Consider the following 18,522-nt stretch of genomic DNA (forward strand, 5'->3'; position numbering starts at 1 on the left):
TGGGACAAGGATTTATAAAATATAAATTAGTTTATGAACTAATCTTTTGAAAATGATCATTCTCAGTAAGGTAAAAATAGTAGATCTTTATTTTCTTTAGAATATTTAAAAAAAATCCGAATAAACTGATGTTTACTCAGTAAATCTGTTTAAAAAAAGCATTTTTTAATTAAACAGAATTTTTATGGCTTTGATCCTTTTTCGCAAAGCTTTTTAGCTAATATTTATTTTTGCGAAAATTGTCAAAAATATTCAATTCGTGAAAGTTGTATCGTCGGTCGGCGTGCATTACCGCCTATCTACAATTTTGGCAAATTGATACTTTCGTATTAGGGGATTTACAACTCTTATGAAATGTTCCCTAATCAAACGATATGCGTGGGACCAACCGTAGGCGAGCATTCTGAGCAAAAACAGTACCATGGATTGGAGAAAATAATGTGTTTGATTTGATTTTAAAACACGATATAATACTGTGTCCTGGAAAAAGCTTTGTTTTTAATTTTAATTTAACTACTAGAAAACATACAATTTGAAAGCATTCGCCGATACAATTTACATGTATATATATCTTCAATTATAGAATTACACAAAACAGATTTATATATTAAGATGTAATACATATTTTTGAATATTTTTTTTTCATACAGGATACAATTCAATAAAAAATAAGTTGTTCGTGTGTACTTATAAAATAAGATTTATTCCTAAGAGATTATTCGCAAAAGCTGAGAGAGTATCATGGAAAATGTCAATTTTATTTTTTCGGCAGTATATATTCTCGACACATGCGGGCCATAGGTGTGTGGTATGTAGCGTTATTTGAAAACAAAGGCAGTTTAAATATTTCCCGATGTCTGAGTGTTCTTAATTCCTCATTTATATATTTTTTTTATATAGGAGGTTAGAATCTTCTTTATAGTTTATTTTTTTTATACATAAATTTTATATCGACAACAACGCGGCGTTTTATCAGAGAATTAAAATGAAAAAGAGTTAGAAGATTTTCAAATCTTGTATCGTATGTAGACTAGTGTGACATCATAGCCACAAAGGGTAAAGTATTTCGATTTAAAAATGACGTGTTTTGAATTGTAGTAATTTAACATGCAATGTGCGATCCTTCTACGTGTAATTGTTCATATAAGACAGAAGCGTCAAGTATTGAGTGTGAAAGTAAACTTACAGTATCTTCATGTTTTCCTCTCTGATTAAAAAATTTATACCTGGATTGGAGAGTAGCGAGAAACCTTAATAAGGTTCCTGACAGCAGCGCTGGAAAACGGAAGAAATACGAAATAAATTGACTTTAAGACGCTTTATTTGTTTCACCTTTTATTCCTAAAATTTGAAAAGGTACGATCCCGACTTAAGCATCCCCTTAACAATAGACAATATTGCCAAGAAACCCATTACGAAAATCCGTGGTTGCATTTTTTGTATTTTAGAACTTAATACCAAATACGCGTCTATGTTCGGAGTAAATATAAATATCACAAATCGAAGCGCAAATGGCATTCAGGTCTTTCTCGTCTTCTTTGTAAATTCTCATTAGTCTAAAGCTTCTTGATTTAAAATAATGGCTCCAGCGAACTTGGCCTCCATTTTAAATTATATTCATACCTGTACCAGTAATTTATAAAGTAATTACGTAAAACCTTGCAAAGTTGCAAATCATAACAACAACTTCTAGAGCTCGAGACAGAATTACGGCGTTTTTATTTGAGCGAAATTCAGGGTATTGAAAGCAAACTTAGAAATCTCCACCAAAAACGGAAAATTAGTTATTGATGCCAAAATAAATTATACATAAAAACTTACTTACATAAATTAAAGCGTTATTTAATACCATCTCTAAATTTTGCAAAAAAAGATTTTTTTATACTATTTGACACCGCAAACAAAATATTCTCAATTAAGTTAGTGAAAGATAATTAGAAATCTCACAATTCTTTTTTTTTATGTTTTTCACAAATACCTCAGTAACTTCTTCAATGGAGATGTCAAAGTTTGCTTTTAATACCCTTAAGTATACAAACAATCGACACTCTGATTAAAAATGATTTAAGTATTAAACAAAAAAAATTTTTAGTCCTCATTGACATATAAACGTACTCGTGAGTTATTATTTTTTTGTGCCTGATTTCATCATTCGTAAACCCTGCCATACATTTCCAAACAAACAAACAATCATTACGCCGTTTCCCCGTAGGGATAGGCAGAGAGGCTAGAACGCCATATCTTTGCATACAGACCTAGCTTCCTCTACATTCATACATCTTCTCGTGCAAGCACGCAGATTATTCCTACTTTTGACATGTCCATCTGCAAGTATTTGATGGACTTGATCGTGCCATGTCTTTCTCGGCCTTCTTCGTTTTCTGCATCCATCAACATTCGCATCGTAGATCCTTTAGCAGTTCTTTCGCTGTCCATTCGCTCTACAGGTCTAAACCAACGCAACACCCCTTTCTTGATTCTGTCGACAATTCATATCTCAGTCTTGCACAGTTCACGGATCTCGACATTTGTGCACTTATCATACATCGTTTTGCCACACATTTATCTGAGGGATCACATTTCGACAGCATTAACCCCTTATTTCATCATCATTTTTTCCAATTCCATACTTCGCTCCCATACATTAGAGTTGGCATTTAAACTTCATTGTGAACTACTAGTTTAGCCTCCTGCGATAAACATTTGTTTGCCATAGTAAATTTCAGTGCACCGTTTACCCTGTTCCCGGCACTTACCATCCTTTCAAGTTCTTTCTTGGTCTTTCCATCCCATTTCTCATACATTTCCCATTTTTGAATATGGAGTTATTTACAACTTGTTGAAAATGGCCCACAAAATTTAATAATTTGGGTAACTCGTAAGGACGCAAATATTATTTTTCTTCAGTTTTAAAAGAGAAAGAGAATTAAATATGATTTTTTAATGTGTTTCATATTGTTATCTGGTATTTTTCATAGAAACGAAGTTTATTGATTCTATTCAGAGAAGCGGTTTTTTTTGGAAACGGGTGAATTAGTAACGATTTAAGCATTAAATTATTCAACGAATTTTTAGTCTACAATTTGTTTCGCCCGCCGCGTCACCCATTTTTCAGGAACACAAAGAGAAATTTCATGGCTATGCGATGAACTGTATTCAGTGAATTACTGAAGTGCAGTAAAATGTCCGCCCGACCGCTGCAATAAAATGCAATGCGAACTGTGACCAGTTGTAGGCTTTTATTAAATACCGCATCGTTTTATCCTACAATCCTTTTATTTTTAGCATTCGAATTTTAAAATTAGTTACCAATTGATTAATTCGATTAGTTCTGTTAGTAAATGAATGTAAGTACCCAAGAGTATTTATTCATTTATTTACTAAAAGGTTGTTTATTACACATTATTTTAGACACGAGTCCCATCTCCATAGGAATAAATTAGTTGACATAGATACATGAATATATCATCACAAATATTATAAAGCATTAGAAACATAATAATAATTTTTAAAAATAAAAATATATGTACCATTAATATGGTAAACAGTAAACTAAAACATTCGGAACATCATCACGGAGTTTCCCACTAAAATCCCTCCCACTAAGGAAAATCCAGTCCTTAACTCCTCTCTTGAAAATGGTTGATATATAAAAGTATATCATCATCATCGTTTACAAATATGCACCCAGTGGTGCATGGGGCATTGTAATGGTATTCTAACTGCCACGTATTAGTATCAATTGTACTATATGGAGGGTCAGGTGATCAGCCCGAACAGTTTTACGCTACCGATGCTAATTGAAGGATAGTATTGCGCTTAAACAAATTAAAAAAGATCATAAAAAAACTTATTTAAAGACAGCTAGTGATTATTTTGTGTACTTGTAAACATTTAATTTGTTGATAAAATTGCGTACCTATCTTTATTAAAAATCAATGTTTGTAAATTTTTTATTTTTTTTATTTTTTATTTTTATTTTTTAAACATAAACGGCAAATCTGCCTTTTAAAGTCATTTATAATACTAACATATTTGGCTTGGTATAATTATTTTTGTTAAAACATTAATTTTCTCAAACCTTAAATGTATAAAAAAAAAATAAAGCTAAAAATTATTCGAAATTTGTATTTTAAAAATTAAACAGCATATTCAGTAGAAAGTTCAAATAATAAAACATTCTACAGTAATACAACGAGAAAATCATAAGCACTGTTTCTTACAGCTGGGCAAAGTAAAAAATGAAACTGTTTGTATTATGAAATGCATGAATAATTAAATATAATTACCATTCACCATCTTTGAAAAAGTTTAAAAGGTTTGTTCTTTACGAACGATACCCTACACTAAATATATCAGATACGTGGGAATAACTTTTGCCGAGTTCATGAAGTCTATATAATACGGCATTCCAAGTATACACTGTCCGTGAATTGTTGCTACATAACGGTGGCACATGTCTAGTCATTCTTCCAGGCACCCTGAAGTTGATGAGAGATAATAGTTCAGGGCAATCCCATATTGAATTTAAGACTTTGAATAAATTTAAAAGGTCTATAATTTTTCTTCTATCGTTAAATTTTAGCCTGAGATATTGCTGATTTGCTTACTCTTAATTATTATAACCATGTTTTAATTTTTTTATAATCTTAAAACTTAAATTCCTGCCCAATTTAAAGCTTGCTGTTCTTTAGCAGGTTTGAGATTTATGATTCAGAAGTTTAAAGAATCTATCATGTATGCTTTCTAGTTGTGATATATAAATTGTATATCGAGGATTTTAAAGAAAAGTATGACGTCAAGTAGTCTCGTTAAACAAATTTTTCGTAACCACTCTCAGTATCCAGGCCTTAGTATAGGGGGTATTGGTTAAATGCAGTAACTACTTACCAATAAAAATTTCGACGTATTCAAAATATCATCAGCGAAAGCATATTTTCAACCAACTATTTTTTTAAAGTATCCAAGCTTGAGCAGATCCTTCACGAGACCATAACATTTCAAATTATAGTGATAGAATTCATAATATGCAGTAGTTTACCGCTCCTTGATTAGCCGACGGCTCCCTCGTGATGCATGAAGATTAATTACATTATCATATGACTACTGCTAACCGAATATCTACTACCAACCCACCTCCTCCCTCTGCCTACTCGTCCTTCCAACCAACTACCATCTAACTCCCTTCACTAGGAGAGAATTAAACCGGAGCGCCTACCGACGATGGTAATGCGAAAACACATCTGTTTCTCAAACAGTTTATTGAAGTGATAGATTCTTGGGAGTATAGCGTACACACTTTTTGCTGGACAAAGATTAAGTCTGATCGGTCAGCTTTAAAATTTTAGCGTTAAACCTAACGAGCAAGACATGAACAGCTGTGCATCGATGCTGTGCTCTGATATGTTTTGTTTTAATTTTTTTAAATTCATTAATATTTTTTATGAACTTAAATTATTGATTTTACTTTGTTCGTTAGATATGAAAATAGTATTTCTACTACTAATTCCGTCACTCAGATATCTTTCTTTATTTCGTTAACTATAATATTGAAACAGTGGTTTATACATGGTGTACTTTAAACCCTGTCACATCCGAAACCACGATGATCAGTATGAGCCAGAAGACATGTTGGCACATTAAAATACATTTTTAAAACGAATAAAATTTAAAAAAATATATATTTAAAACAACAAATGGTTGCTTACTTCTGCAGGGGAGAAACGAGGGGGGAAAGGGGGAGTCTGACACGCCGTTAATCGCGCGGCTGCGCCCCCCTCGCTTCTCCCCTACAGAAATAAGCAACCATTTGTTATTTTTAACATTTCATTTTTACAACTTTTGTCTTTGTTTTTAACATTTCATTTTTACAGATATGTCTTCTTGCCTATACTGATCATTGTGGTTTCAGCGTTTACAGCGTTTAAAAAACACCTTGTGTATTTATTTTTTATTGTTTACTTTTTAACTTGAACATTTAACAAATTATTTACGATGCTTAGTGTTCATTTTTTGTACATTTATTAATATAATTTTAAGTTGCCAGAATCCCATTCGTTCATGCAGTTTGTCGCTGCAAGACAATTGGTAATCATGCTTCAATATGTGTAAATTATCACTCATAAAACACTCCAATTTTGTAAATGAAATCTAGAATTGCTCATCAGCTGAAATACTTGTTTTAATCTAACTCCTATTTTTTAAAATGAGTTTTTTAATTATTCTTTTTTAAATTTAATATCATTCAAACACCGAGCTTTATTATCAAATTGAAACATTATGTAAATGGCGACTAGATTACTTACCGTTTATGCTCCCTGTAGCTGCAAGATGTGATATAGCTTATATCTGTGATAATAGAAATATATCATAATTGGACACGAGGAACAAGAATCCCAATCGTCCATGCGCTCTGTAGTTGCAAGACGTGCAGGGATATTTATTTATTGAACTGCACCCTTGATGTTATTTTCACATAAATGGGGCCATATAAATTATCCAATTATAATAATTATAATAATCACTCCTTTTTACCGTAGGGGTAAGTAGAAGGGATGGACCCCACACACGTCTATTCCGACACACATGTATAGTCTTCCACATTATTCATATATTTTATCAAACATACACTTTTGTGTCCTTTTGACATAATCAAAGTTAAGATTTCGGTTTATCTTATCATACCCCGTCTTTTTTTGTCATTTTCGTGCCACGTTACGTCAGTATTAAACAAATAATATAATTTTCTTACTCTGCCCAAAAACAGTAACAATTAATCAGGAAAATAAAATGTTTTAGGGGAAACAATTCGGAGTCTTCATATCATTTTGCAAAATGATATGAAGACTCCGAATTGTTTCCCAAAAAACATTTTATTTTCCTGATTAATGGTAGTTTTAAATACTCGTATTTTCTTAATATTTGTTATTTTTTAATCCACACGTTTGGAATAACCAATTACTGGTTTCATCGTTTTTGCGACATTTAAAGACAAGTACCTATATTATATAAGCAAGATGATTTTTTCTACAATATCATTAATCCATTATAAATATTTAAAAAAAAATTGTTATTTAACGAACTAGTTTAGTCTATAATAATTTACAATACATTTCAAGTGCGAATTTTCACTTCGAAAAAAAAACATATCATGACAGAACTCTTAAATAAAAACTTAAACGATTGCTGGTTAGAATATGTTAATTTTAAAAATCTGTAAGTGGTTAGTTAATGCAACGTTTGACTAAAACATGTGTTTGAAACATTTTAAGAAAAATTTAAGCGTCGTACAATTTTTGGAAAAGATTGAGAACCCTGTTTTCGAATATTTAGTGCATTAAATCAAGTGTCATCCCACCTAACAACATCAACTTGACTATTTAATTACTTTTTATTATTTATAGACAGAGAATCTAGTTATTTACCTTATTTCAAGTATTATTAGAGATGCTTGGTACATTTTTTATACCTAGCATCTCTTTATTTTTTTGACTCAATTAATGGATGTATATGCATTTTTTATTTTTTCACTAAATTATTTTACCGTAATGTTTAAATTTGACTTTTAAAAAAAATAAAAAATATGAGCGTTCTTATGATTTATCCAAACATTTTATGTTTAGGGCCTTTTTAACGAGGTGTCAATAGCCACCATAAAAAAATGGGAATTAAGTTGTGGTAGAGTGGGATTCGAACCACGGACTTTTGATTTTTGAGCCCGAGATACTAGACACAGGACCACAACCCGATTCGAATATATATAATTAGTACAGGTTGATTCTTAAAATAATTAGCGGAATATAAAATTGATTATGTTCTGGAATTAATACATTTATGAAGATAAAGAAACTAATAAATATGCCTTTGTTAGAAAATCGTCAAAAAACTGTATTCTTATACAAAATTTAACATTAATTATTTTTAATTTAATAAAACATTCAGCACTTTGCTTATCTTCGAACACTTCTATTTAAGAAAAAAACTTAAAATAATAAATATTCGGAGTGTAAACTTTTTGCGTTTCGGTAGTTTTAAAACGTGTTCGAATGTGTAATGTAATTAAAATATATACTAGCATTTTTTTTTAATATTTATTAATAATCAACAAAATGTTCCGACTGTGATAAACTTCAAACCTTAGTTGAGGGCCAAAAGTAGTATGGAATATTTTTTTAAATAATTTTTACGTTCAATGTAATCCAAAATTGCAATTTTTTAGACCCCTTTTACTTTGATGTCCAAAAAAAAAAAAACTTCCTACATCATTGGCCCGCTCTAATGTACATCAATCTCGGTAAACACCGTAAGGGGTGAAATGTAGTACTTTCCTACGAACATTTTTGGATCTAATCAAAATACTGTTCATCCATCAACCAACTTATTCTAGGAATATGGCTTGTATACTTTTAAAATAGTTGCTTACCTAGGTAAAGTTATTATACCCCGGAAACCTGATTTGGAATCTGCAACGTTTACCACGTCTAGCAAGTACTCAACAGACGCCCTGTTGTACATGATAAAATATTTTGACACGTATTCAAAAGGTCATTTTTTGATGTGTTAATGATTTCTTTCGGTTTTTGCTTACACCGTGGCTTACTTGCTTTGTTATTTTTATTTTTATTAAATTAATTACATTTACTTATTTATTTATTTAAACGTTTTATCATAAATACAATTTTATGTTCACTTTGCCCAGCTAACAAGATTGAATACTCCGTTCCAAGCTAGGCAATTACATTTAAATACCTCTACAATAGTGTTTGTTTTTATAACGTCTTAAATAATCAATTATTTTTGTGTTGTGCTATAAAAAAAGATCGCTTTCGGTAATAAATAATGTATTTATTTATTGATTAATATACACGACACGCAGTGTCTTTTACCTTACAAAGATACATATTAAAAATATCATAAACATTTCAATATAATCTGAAAAACTTAAAAAATAAATTGAAAAGCATTATTTTACATAAATACTATTTATATAACCGAACAGTTTTGTATAAAGAACATATTTAGATATAAAAAAACAATTAAACAATGTGTGCAGATAAAATTTTCAAAGGATAAGAATTTATTATATTTTAAAGAATATAAAAAGGTACAAAATATAAGTACATTAAATACAATAAAATAATTTTGTCTCAAAAAATAAAATTAAAAAAAATAGTAATAATAATGACAGTTAAATTTATTTAAAAATAAGTATACACGTAAATATGATACACAATAGTTCCCATACAAAAATAAACGCAGAAAGCTCTTTAATCTAAAAAATGTAAATTACTCTTTATCATCTTTAAAATGATTAAATAGAGTTGATTTATATAAGCTATACATTATGTAAAAAATATCAGCAACGTCGGAATATTTATTGCCGAGTACACGGAGTTGATTCAGAATAGCATTATACGAGTATAAAATGTTTTTAATTTTTCTGTGTCATTAGTGAAGAAAGGTGTTTATCGCAATTGAAAAATCATTGAGGTTCAAAAAGCCGAATTTTTCGTCACATAGAAGCCGGTATTAGACGTTGTTTACCTGTAACTTTATAATTAAAATGCATTTCCACCAATAAATGTTAGTGGAAAACATAAATCTTATATTACTATATTGTTCTCATTGTATAATTTATATATATTTATTTTTTTATGTTTACATATATATTTATATATTTTTCAGTTTTCCTGTTCGCGCAGACATGGCCCCCTCCAGCAAGCTTCTTGTGTATTACGTCACCCCGGAAGGAGAGCCCGTCAGTGACGTAACCGAATTTCAAGTTCTGCTTATTCACAAACAGGTGTGTACATTTTACAGTCCTTATTAATATAATGACTTTTTCTAATGGCCACAATTTAAGGAACCCAAAAACATTTCTCATAGATTGGTTTTAAAGTAATATAGGTACATATTGTTTTTCTAACCGATATCTATGTTAGAATGTGGAGATTAGTATTGAAAGAAAGGAGATTGAAATTTTTGATAGCAGATTGTTTAGATTGTAAGAAATGAATTCAGGATGTATTTTTTTTTGCTTTTATATTAATTGTATCAATGATTATATTTTAATAACTTGCATTGTTAATTTTACTAAGCACATATTGTATTTTTTCATTATTTATAATATATGCAATTTATTTATTTATTTTTTCAAAAATATTTACAAAAAAATTCTCAATTAAAGTCCTGCTGAGTTGCATACATACAACTCGTCAGCAGGTTCTTATAAATTACATTAATTATTTACACTTAGCCTACATTAACAATAATTTTACTTGAAAAACAATTATAGATTACATTTTGAAAAATTAAAAACTATCACTAATACAAAAAACTTTTTTCTAATAACCATAATTTGAGCAAACGTCGAACTCCTGTATTTAACTCAGTATTTTTAATATTGTTTGGTAACATATTAAATATTTTAGGTATACTGTATTGCAGTGTCCTTTTGCCATATTTATTGCAGTATCTAGGAACAGCTAGCCCTTCCATACTAGTAAACCTGGTGTTGTAATCATGTACCAACTTGAGTTTATACTCGGAGTGCGACGCATGCTGACAAATTAATTTGTACCAAAGTAGAGCCCTAACAGATAATTTATTTACAGATTTATACATTAATGATATTGAAATATTGTGTCTCTGGCGGTATACATCTTTATGTAGTAGCAATTTGATCATAGAATTTTGCAAGGTTTGAATAAAATTAATATTAGTTTCACTTGATAACCCCCAGGAAGTTATGGCGTATCGTATAATTGATTCAGAGAGAGATAAATAAATAATTCGTAAAGTATTAACAGGGACATAATATTTTAATATGTACATTCTATTACTTATTGCTCTTAATCGCTTACACAATTTTCTAATATGTACATCCCATTTAAAATTACAATCTATAGTTAAACCTAAATAAACATACTGCTCAATATTTTCAATATTTTCACACATGCACGGTTGCATAATATCACTATGGATACACGTATAGTTATGTGATAAAATTGACGGTGTTGTGTAAGTTTTATAGTTCGGTGATCTTATGTGCATAAGTTTGGTTTTCTTTGAATTAATTATTAACCCTGCATCATGGGACCATTTTTGCAGGTTTAAAAAGTCTTCTTGCAATAATTTCTCTGCAATTTTGAGGTCCTTATGAGACACAACTAAAGCAGTATCATTGATGAAAAGTATGCAATGTCTTCTTCACGAGAATGTTTCTGACTTTGATAATATTTTTAAATTTCTCTAGACCAAATTAATACACTATTAAAGCCCGAAATAATCTAGGTTCCCACGCTTAGATATAAAAACAAAATATAAAAAATTTAAAAAACCAATAGTGTAAGAATAAATGTGTTATCCAAAACAGTTAAATATTATTAAAATATTATTACAAGTTCATTCGTTAATTATGTTTTATCACCATCATTTCGTTATCCGCAATGGTTTAATGGTTATGCAGAAAGAAGCCAGCCATAGAAAAGTGCAACTAAGATAATGGCAGCTTTGTGAAAAAAGTGAATAATCAAATTTACACAACAGTTGGAATGTTTTTGACTTTGACAGATGATAAACGATTAATTATTTTTTTTCTATATTACAAATAAGAATCTCATTATTTATTTGACCACTTTTAATGATTGATTAAATATCGTTAGTTTTTTCTAGTGGTGGGGGTGATTTCTGCAAATTTAGAAATACTATTTTTTTGATCGGAACTATTTTAGGTGATTATTACAATTTTTTGTGCAAAAGCGGTCTGCCTGTTTTTAGCAGAACAAAGAATTGACGTTTATGCACCCGACAACATCATCATCATCATTCCTTTTCCGCACCTAATGGTGCATAGGGCACTGGATTGGTACTCCAATCGCAGCGAATCTTGATCATTTTTGATACATGAAAGTAAGATGATCAGTCTTAAGCTTTAGGTACCAGTCCAGGGACTATGAAATATTCTAGTGTGAAAACAACCTTTTAAATAAATATTACATTTCAACCATTTCGGGAATCGAACCCGAGACCTTTTGCATGGTAGGCAAACGCGCTGACCATTACACCACGAGGCCGAGTACCCGATAACACCAATATATATTTTTTTCTATATTGTAAACTGACTGTTTTCTGCATAACAATAATATTTTTTTCATGTAAGACTTTGACATATTAATACATGTATTAAAAGTCAATAATATAAAATACGACGGTTAGTTTTACGTTTCAGGTGCCAGTTTAGGAACAATTTCACTATATTACTATATTACTGTATAGCACTACCTTTAAAACTTATCATCATTATCATTCCCTTTCCGCTACTAATGGTGCATAGGGCACTGGATTGGTACACCGATTGCAGCGTATCTTGATCATTTTTGTCACATAGAGGTAAGATGATTAGTCTTCCAGCGGCCATGAAATATGCTCGTGTGAAAACACCCTTTTAAATAAATGTTTCGTATCAACCATGTCGAGAATCGAATTTGAATTACACCACTAGGCCGACAAACTACTTTATCATTAAGATAAAAGTAATATATCATTTAAGGCCTGTTAGGAATCGAACTTAGGACCTCAATCATGGTATGCTATCGTTCTAACCACTAAACAACGAGGCGGAAATATCTTCTGATACTATCCATTGAGGCGGAAATACGTATCCAGGGTTTAGGTTTAATTTCGCACACAAAACTGTTTTTTATTTATTTATTTTGAGGAAACAAACAGTCGACAATGATATAATAACATTAAAAAAAAATACAGTTTAAAGACAAACCAGCAAAATTTCTAAATAAAAATCAAACATAAAATGTTATTATATCATTGTCGACTGTTTGTTTCTTTAAAATAAATAAATAATAATAAATAATATTATGAAATTGTGTTACAACAAAAGGATGTGTTTATGTGTATTTGTATGAGAGTAAGGGTAGATGTGTGTTTATATGTATTAGTGTGGGAGTACGTGTTCAGGAGTGTGCATCATTAAATAGTAAGTGGGATCGTATCGCAGCCAGAAATAATAAGTCTTAATTTATTTTTAAATAAATTAAGGGGTATGTAATATATATCAATAGATGAAAAAAATCATTAAAGTTAAAGCAAGAACGATAGAGGAAAGAGTTTTGTGCATAGTTAGTGCTACAGACTGGCAGATGGAATAAATACTTATTTCTTGTCACGCGAAAGGGGACATTAAGATCAATTTGTTGAGTAGGTTAAAAGAGTCTACTTTATTATTTAATAATTTATGTGAATAGCATAATTCAGATACAGTGCGTCTATTTTTAAAGGTACAAAATCCATTTTGTTTGGCAGATTTATCCGCCAACAACAAAAAATACAGCAATTTACTGAACGATTTTTCAATAAAAAATCAAATAATAATAATAATAATAATCAAAGTTTATTAACAAAAATAACAATAACTTTGGCAACTACATAAACACTTAGGTAATAGATTTCTCTGGATCATGTCTAGTCTGTCTAACTAGGTACAACCTGTTTTAAGGCAGACATTTTTATGTAAAAATAAACAATAACATTACCACCTACTTGTGTATATACTATACAGTTATACAATATTAATTTATTAGGAATTTATTTTCATTAAATTTTCCAATTTTTTTCGACCTAAACCCAGTAACCAATTGTTTACAAATTTGTTAAATAGAAATAACTGGAATATTTTCCATAAGTTATCGTAATTTAATGGTACAATGGCCAAATACAGTATGGATGGGTGCGCGTAAATTGATTTGAGGTTAAATGCAAAAGATGGATTACGATTGAAATTATTTATTGAGTAGGTACACACGAGTTACATCCTTACAATTTTTGTACAGAAGGAATTTTTAAAAGCGAACACTGGTCGGAGAGCTGTGGTGAGCGGTACAAAATGTTAAGACGAAATATTATTCTTCCGGTGCACGACGTTTAATATCTTGTCCGAGCTGAAGTTGCAGAGGATTACACGTTGCGGATCAAAGCGTGGTTTGGTTTTGCCAACCACACGGTTGGTGTTGCTCTCCACAGTACAACGGGTATTGAGCATTTAAATTAATGTACTTTGAAACTCGACATTGTATGAAAGACTTGTCCGCAGCATACTAGAATACTGTTATGTTTGGATAATTTATATAGCGCCATTTTTGTGAAAATCACCTCAAGGGCGCTGTACAATAAATAAATATCCCAGCACGTATTGCAGATACAGATCGCATGGACGCGGACGGTTGGGATTCTAGTTCCTCGTCTCCATTTATGATATATAACAATTATGATATATAGGAGCTAGATAACAGCACGTCCTTCAGCTACAGAGCGCATGGACAGTAAGAAATCTAGCCCCTATTTACATTTTTGTATTATTTTTTTTATTTAACAGTGAAGTTTAAAGTTTAAGTGATATTTGAAAAACGAAATAACAAGCAAATTTATAACAATAGAAGTAAGATAACAAGTATTGCAGCTACTGAGTGCATGGACAGTTGAAATTCTAGACCCCATTTACTAAATTTAGATAATTTGGCACCCTTCTGAATCAAATCACATCCTTGAATAGAAAAGACTCAAAATAAATTTTTGCGATACTTTTATCTTGAAAAAATAATAATTATCATTTTTTCGAGCAGAGATGTTGGATTACAACACCAAACCTTGTCGTCAAACTTTTTTTTGGGATACATTTCCACACGCTGATATCAGGAAGTATACGAGTATATAATACAAATATACTGAAGGAGATCAGTTTGTATGTTCCCAATAACTATACTAGTGTGAGATCTCATGCACTGTTTTACACACCCAGAAGCCGTACAAATGCATGTCAAAATTCACCCATTAATTGCGTAATTCACTTGCCGAATACGGCATCTGCGGATAATATGAATCGATTTTTCCATACATTTCTGCAGTTTAACAGCTATCTGCTTTATTTTCGTTAACTTTTAACTTATATTTCCAGCCTGCATTATGCAATGGGTTAAACAGCCCGTAAAGTAATGCAGACAACAATTTGTCAAATGAATAAATAAATAAATATCTTTGAAATTTCCCTTGATCTCTATCTATTCTCCCTTTAAGAATCAGTGATGTTGAATTGATTCCACAATGGTGACTTATTCCAAAATACTTCAGACAAAAAATAAGTCCAAGAATTGAAGAAAATTAGTTTATTTAAAGTATTTTGAAATACTTAAATTAAAACCTTGTGCCTTTATGGCTTTATTTTACAAAATTTTTCACAAAGTATAATTTTTAGAAATAATGTGATTCATTTTGATTTATTAGCTTTTCGGTAAAAATATTCAGGGGTGGGGGACGTGGTCTAAAAGCATTTGGCACAATATTATTTACCAAGACGTTTACAGCTGCCGAAGTTTGGCGAAGTTGGCCAAACTTCGACAATTTGTCTAAACTTAAAGTTACGTAACTCATGGACCAATGTTTGATTTACTACGTGTCTATAGAACATTAGTAAGTGTTCATTTTATCTTATAAAATCAATCTCAAATTATGTTTTTTACTTTAAGGTGTTAAAGATTACGATAAATAACAATTATTTCTTAATGTTTCTGTTTAAAAAAAAACCTCTTGTCTTACATAATACGATATCGATAATGAATCAAAATTTATATTAAGGATATACAATATTTCCTTTCCTAATAAATTAACTGTATATTTGTAGAATTAATAATAATAATAATGCTGGTCTAATGTGTTAACTTGTCTTTGATTTTCTGCTGTATTGCTTCTATCATTTGTTACTGTATCATGATTATTTTTTTTCGTCAAATGCTTTGTTTAAATTTGACATTGTCCGTAACATTGTTAAATAATTAAAAACCAAAATATCAACGATGTCATTTATTCAAATCAACTGTTTACTTCTGATTTCTACGAACAAGATAGGTAACAAATAATATTCATATTATTTTAACCGTTGTTTAGATACTTTACATACATTTTGAAACTTTAAATCAATATTCATAGAATTACGTTGTAATGCGCCTTTGAGGTATTAATATATTACAAAAATAAGGCTATATAAAGTACAAAAAGTATCTACATACAATCGTTGGCTGCATACTTTAATATTTCTCCGGAAATTTTAAAGAAATATTTAATAATCTTTTAATTGACCTATGACTCATCAAATCATTTTTGAAACCATTTTTTACTTTTTTGCAGATTTCAAATAAATTGCTTTGCTTATTTTTACAGTATTTATAGGGGAAAAAACGTACTTTCTTATGAAACGCAACAACAAAATTATTTAACTTCCTGTTCAACACCAATGTGTTGTTTCTCAATCTAATATTAAACTTGCTATGCCAACATATTGTTGCATATATAAAATTACATATTACAAAATAAATCGTTATTTTCTTGTCTCATCTGAGACAAATCCGTGTAAAGTCGGCCTTGTTGATAAGAAATATTTATTTTAAAAGGTGTTTTGACACTAAAAAATTAAGAAAATTAAGACTGATCATCTAACTTACATGAAACAATGATCAAGAGACGCTACGATGTGTATACCAATGCAGTGCTCTATGCACCATTAGGTGCGGAAAGGGAATGATGATGATGATTATGATGAAAGTCGAAACTATAATATAAACAATAATCATACAAGTAATAATTCAGATATACATTTACGTAATATTATGTATCTACATTTTTTTTTAATGCAGGCGAGCAATTTTATAATGAAACGGTTGGGCAATATTTAGATAGTTGAATTATTGATAAAAATTTGAATAGTTTCATAATACAACATAATTTTATAAGGTTAGAAAATCTATAGGTTTTTTAAAATTATTTAATATTATCTATTCAAATTATGTACAAAAGTAAACAATATCTAGATCGCGCCAAACTAATAATAAATTAAAGTTTATCGGCGCGTTTCTAATTATTATTTTTTTTAAATAGTAAATTATCACAAAATATCAAATAAATACAAAAACAAACAAAAAAATCACTGTGAAAATTTACAAAACAAATATACTTGTACTGGATAAACACAACATTACACCTTGAAGTTTAGATTCTTGATCAGGAAATCCTTCAATCGTTTGTTTTTTTGTTGCAAACTGGTAGAGTTCTCTACCTCGGCAGGAAGCTTATTAAATAGCTTTGGTAGAATATGTTCTGTCGTCCTGGATCCATAGAAGTTTTGTGCTCTAGATGTTGATGGACTTTACAAAAATGCTGATTCATCCTCATCATCATTCCCTTTTCGCACCTAATGGTGCACGGGGAACTGCGTTGGTACACCAATTAGTGCCCTTCTAGAATATTATAGATTAATATTATTGCGTTGCACTGCGGGTGTAAGTCGACTTACGCCATATTTTATGTTACACATTTGATCAAAATATTTGTAAGAAAGCACGACTCGATTCAGGTCTATTTCCTTTATTATTATTTTACAAATATCGACTTAGGCCCAAACATGTAATATAAAAAAATAAAAGCAGCAAATGTAAAATCGCTTTTGTATCGTTATGATGAAGAACGTTTTTTACTTTTCTTTATTTTACTTATTTTACTTTAATGAAGTATCAAATTATATTACTAAGTCAATTCGACAAAAACCCCGACTTATGCCCCTATTTCGTGTCAGCACAAATATTTTTTTTATTTATTCGGGATTTGTACAGCTATCACATAAAAATACGTTTTTAAAAACAATATAAATACAATATAAATTGTAAATTATTATTAAATATTAATATTTCAAGTATAAAGCATTTGATTATGAAGCAATTCAATTCGTACATATTGAATGAATAATGTGCAACGAGTTTTACATATATGACTTGTAAGGTTACTAACTACAGGCGACTAAAGAAATATTTTTTAAAACCTTTTAATTCAGCTCAACAGTTGTAAACTCCATTCAATATCTTTTCTGGATTAACAAAATACCTTTTTTTAACACCCACACTCTCATCCCATGCAATTACTTCAAAATAAAGCCACCCGAGGTAAGCATTCTCGCGCTATCTCCCTTTCTCGTTCCCGAGGGGTTGAAACAATGAACTCTGCAAAGCCTGGAAGTAAGTCGCCCCTAGAGTCCACCGTTCGGTCATATATTCCCCCATAATAGTCCCTGTATAGTGGAAAGTTGTCCAGGGAGTTTATCCAGAAGTAAAGTTGGTAGGTATTTTCTGTTACCCGTTTTTATTTTCTGCTTTCCGAGTTGCTCTGTGCTATTTTCCATGAAAATGTTAGCGCGCAGCTGTGAAAAAATATACACAGAAAACGTAAAATGTGTTGCAAAATTACTCGACAAATAAACAAGATTTCGGATTACAGAGGTTGGATAAATTGTTTTCTTCCTTACCCTCTAGAACCGTGTGAATTATTTTGTTTTCAAAGTAAACAGTTTCATTGTTATACTTTTTAACATAGTAAATACAACGAGTAGGTTAAGTCCATTCATATCTTTAATACTTTTTTCTTTTTTTTCTTATTTTTCTACATTTACTCCTAAGTGGAGCATATTGA

The 18,522-nt window shown here is 30.3% G+C and overlaps 1 protein-coding gene across 1 annotated transcript in view; it reads left to right on the forward strand.

Annotated features, from left to right (window-relative positions):
• Positions 1–18,522, forward strand: part of LOC148284035 (uncharacterized) — a 159,744-nt gene that overhangs the window by 95,180 nt on the left and 46,042 nt on the right. The window contains exon 8 of the mRNA XM_088242795.1: positions 9,685–9,802. Within this exon, the coding sequence (XP_088098921.1) occupies positions 9,685–9,802 (118 nt within the window). The remainder of the gene's footprint in view (positions 1–9,684; positions 9,803–18,522) is intronic.

The sequence above is a fragment of the Micrasema longulum genome, unplaced genomic scaffold (assembly GCF_059751315.1).
Source record: "Micrasema longulum isolate JH-2025_06_02 unplaced genomic scaffold, ASM5975131v1 h1tg000163l, whole genome shotgun sequence".
In the NCBI taxonomy this organism is placed as follows: domain Eukaryota; kingdom Metazoa; phylum Arthropoda; class Insecta; order Trichoptera; family Brachycentridae; genus Micrasema; species Micrasema longulum.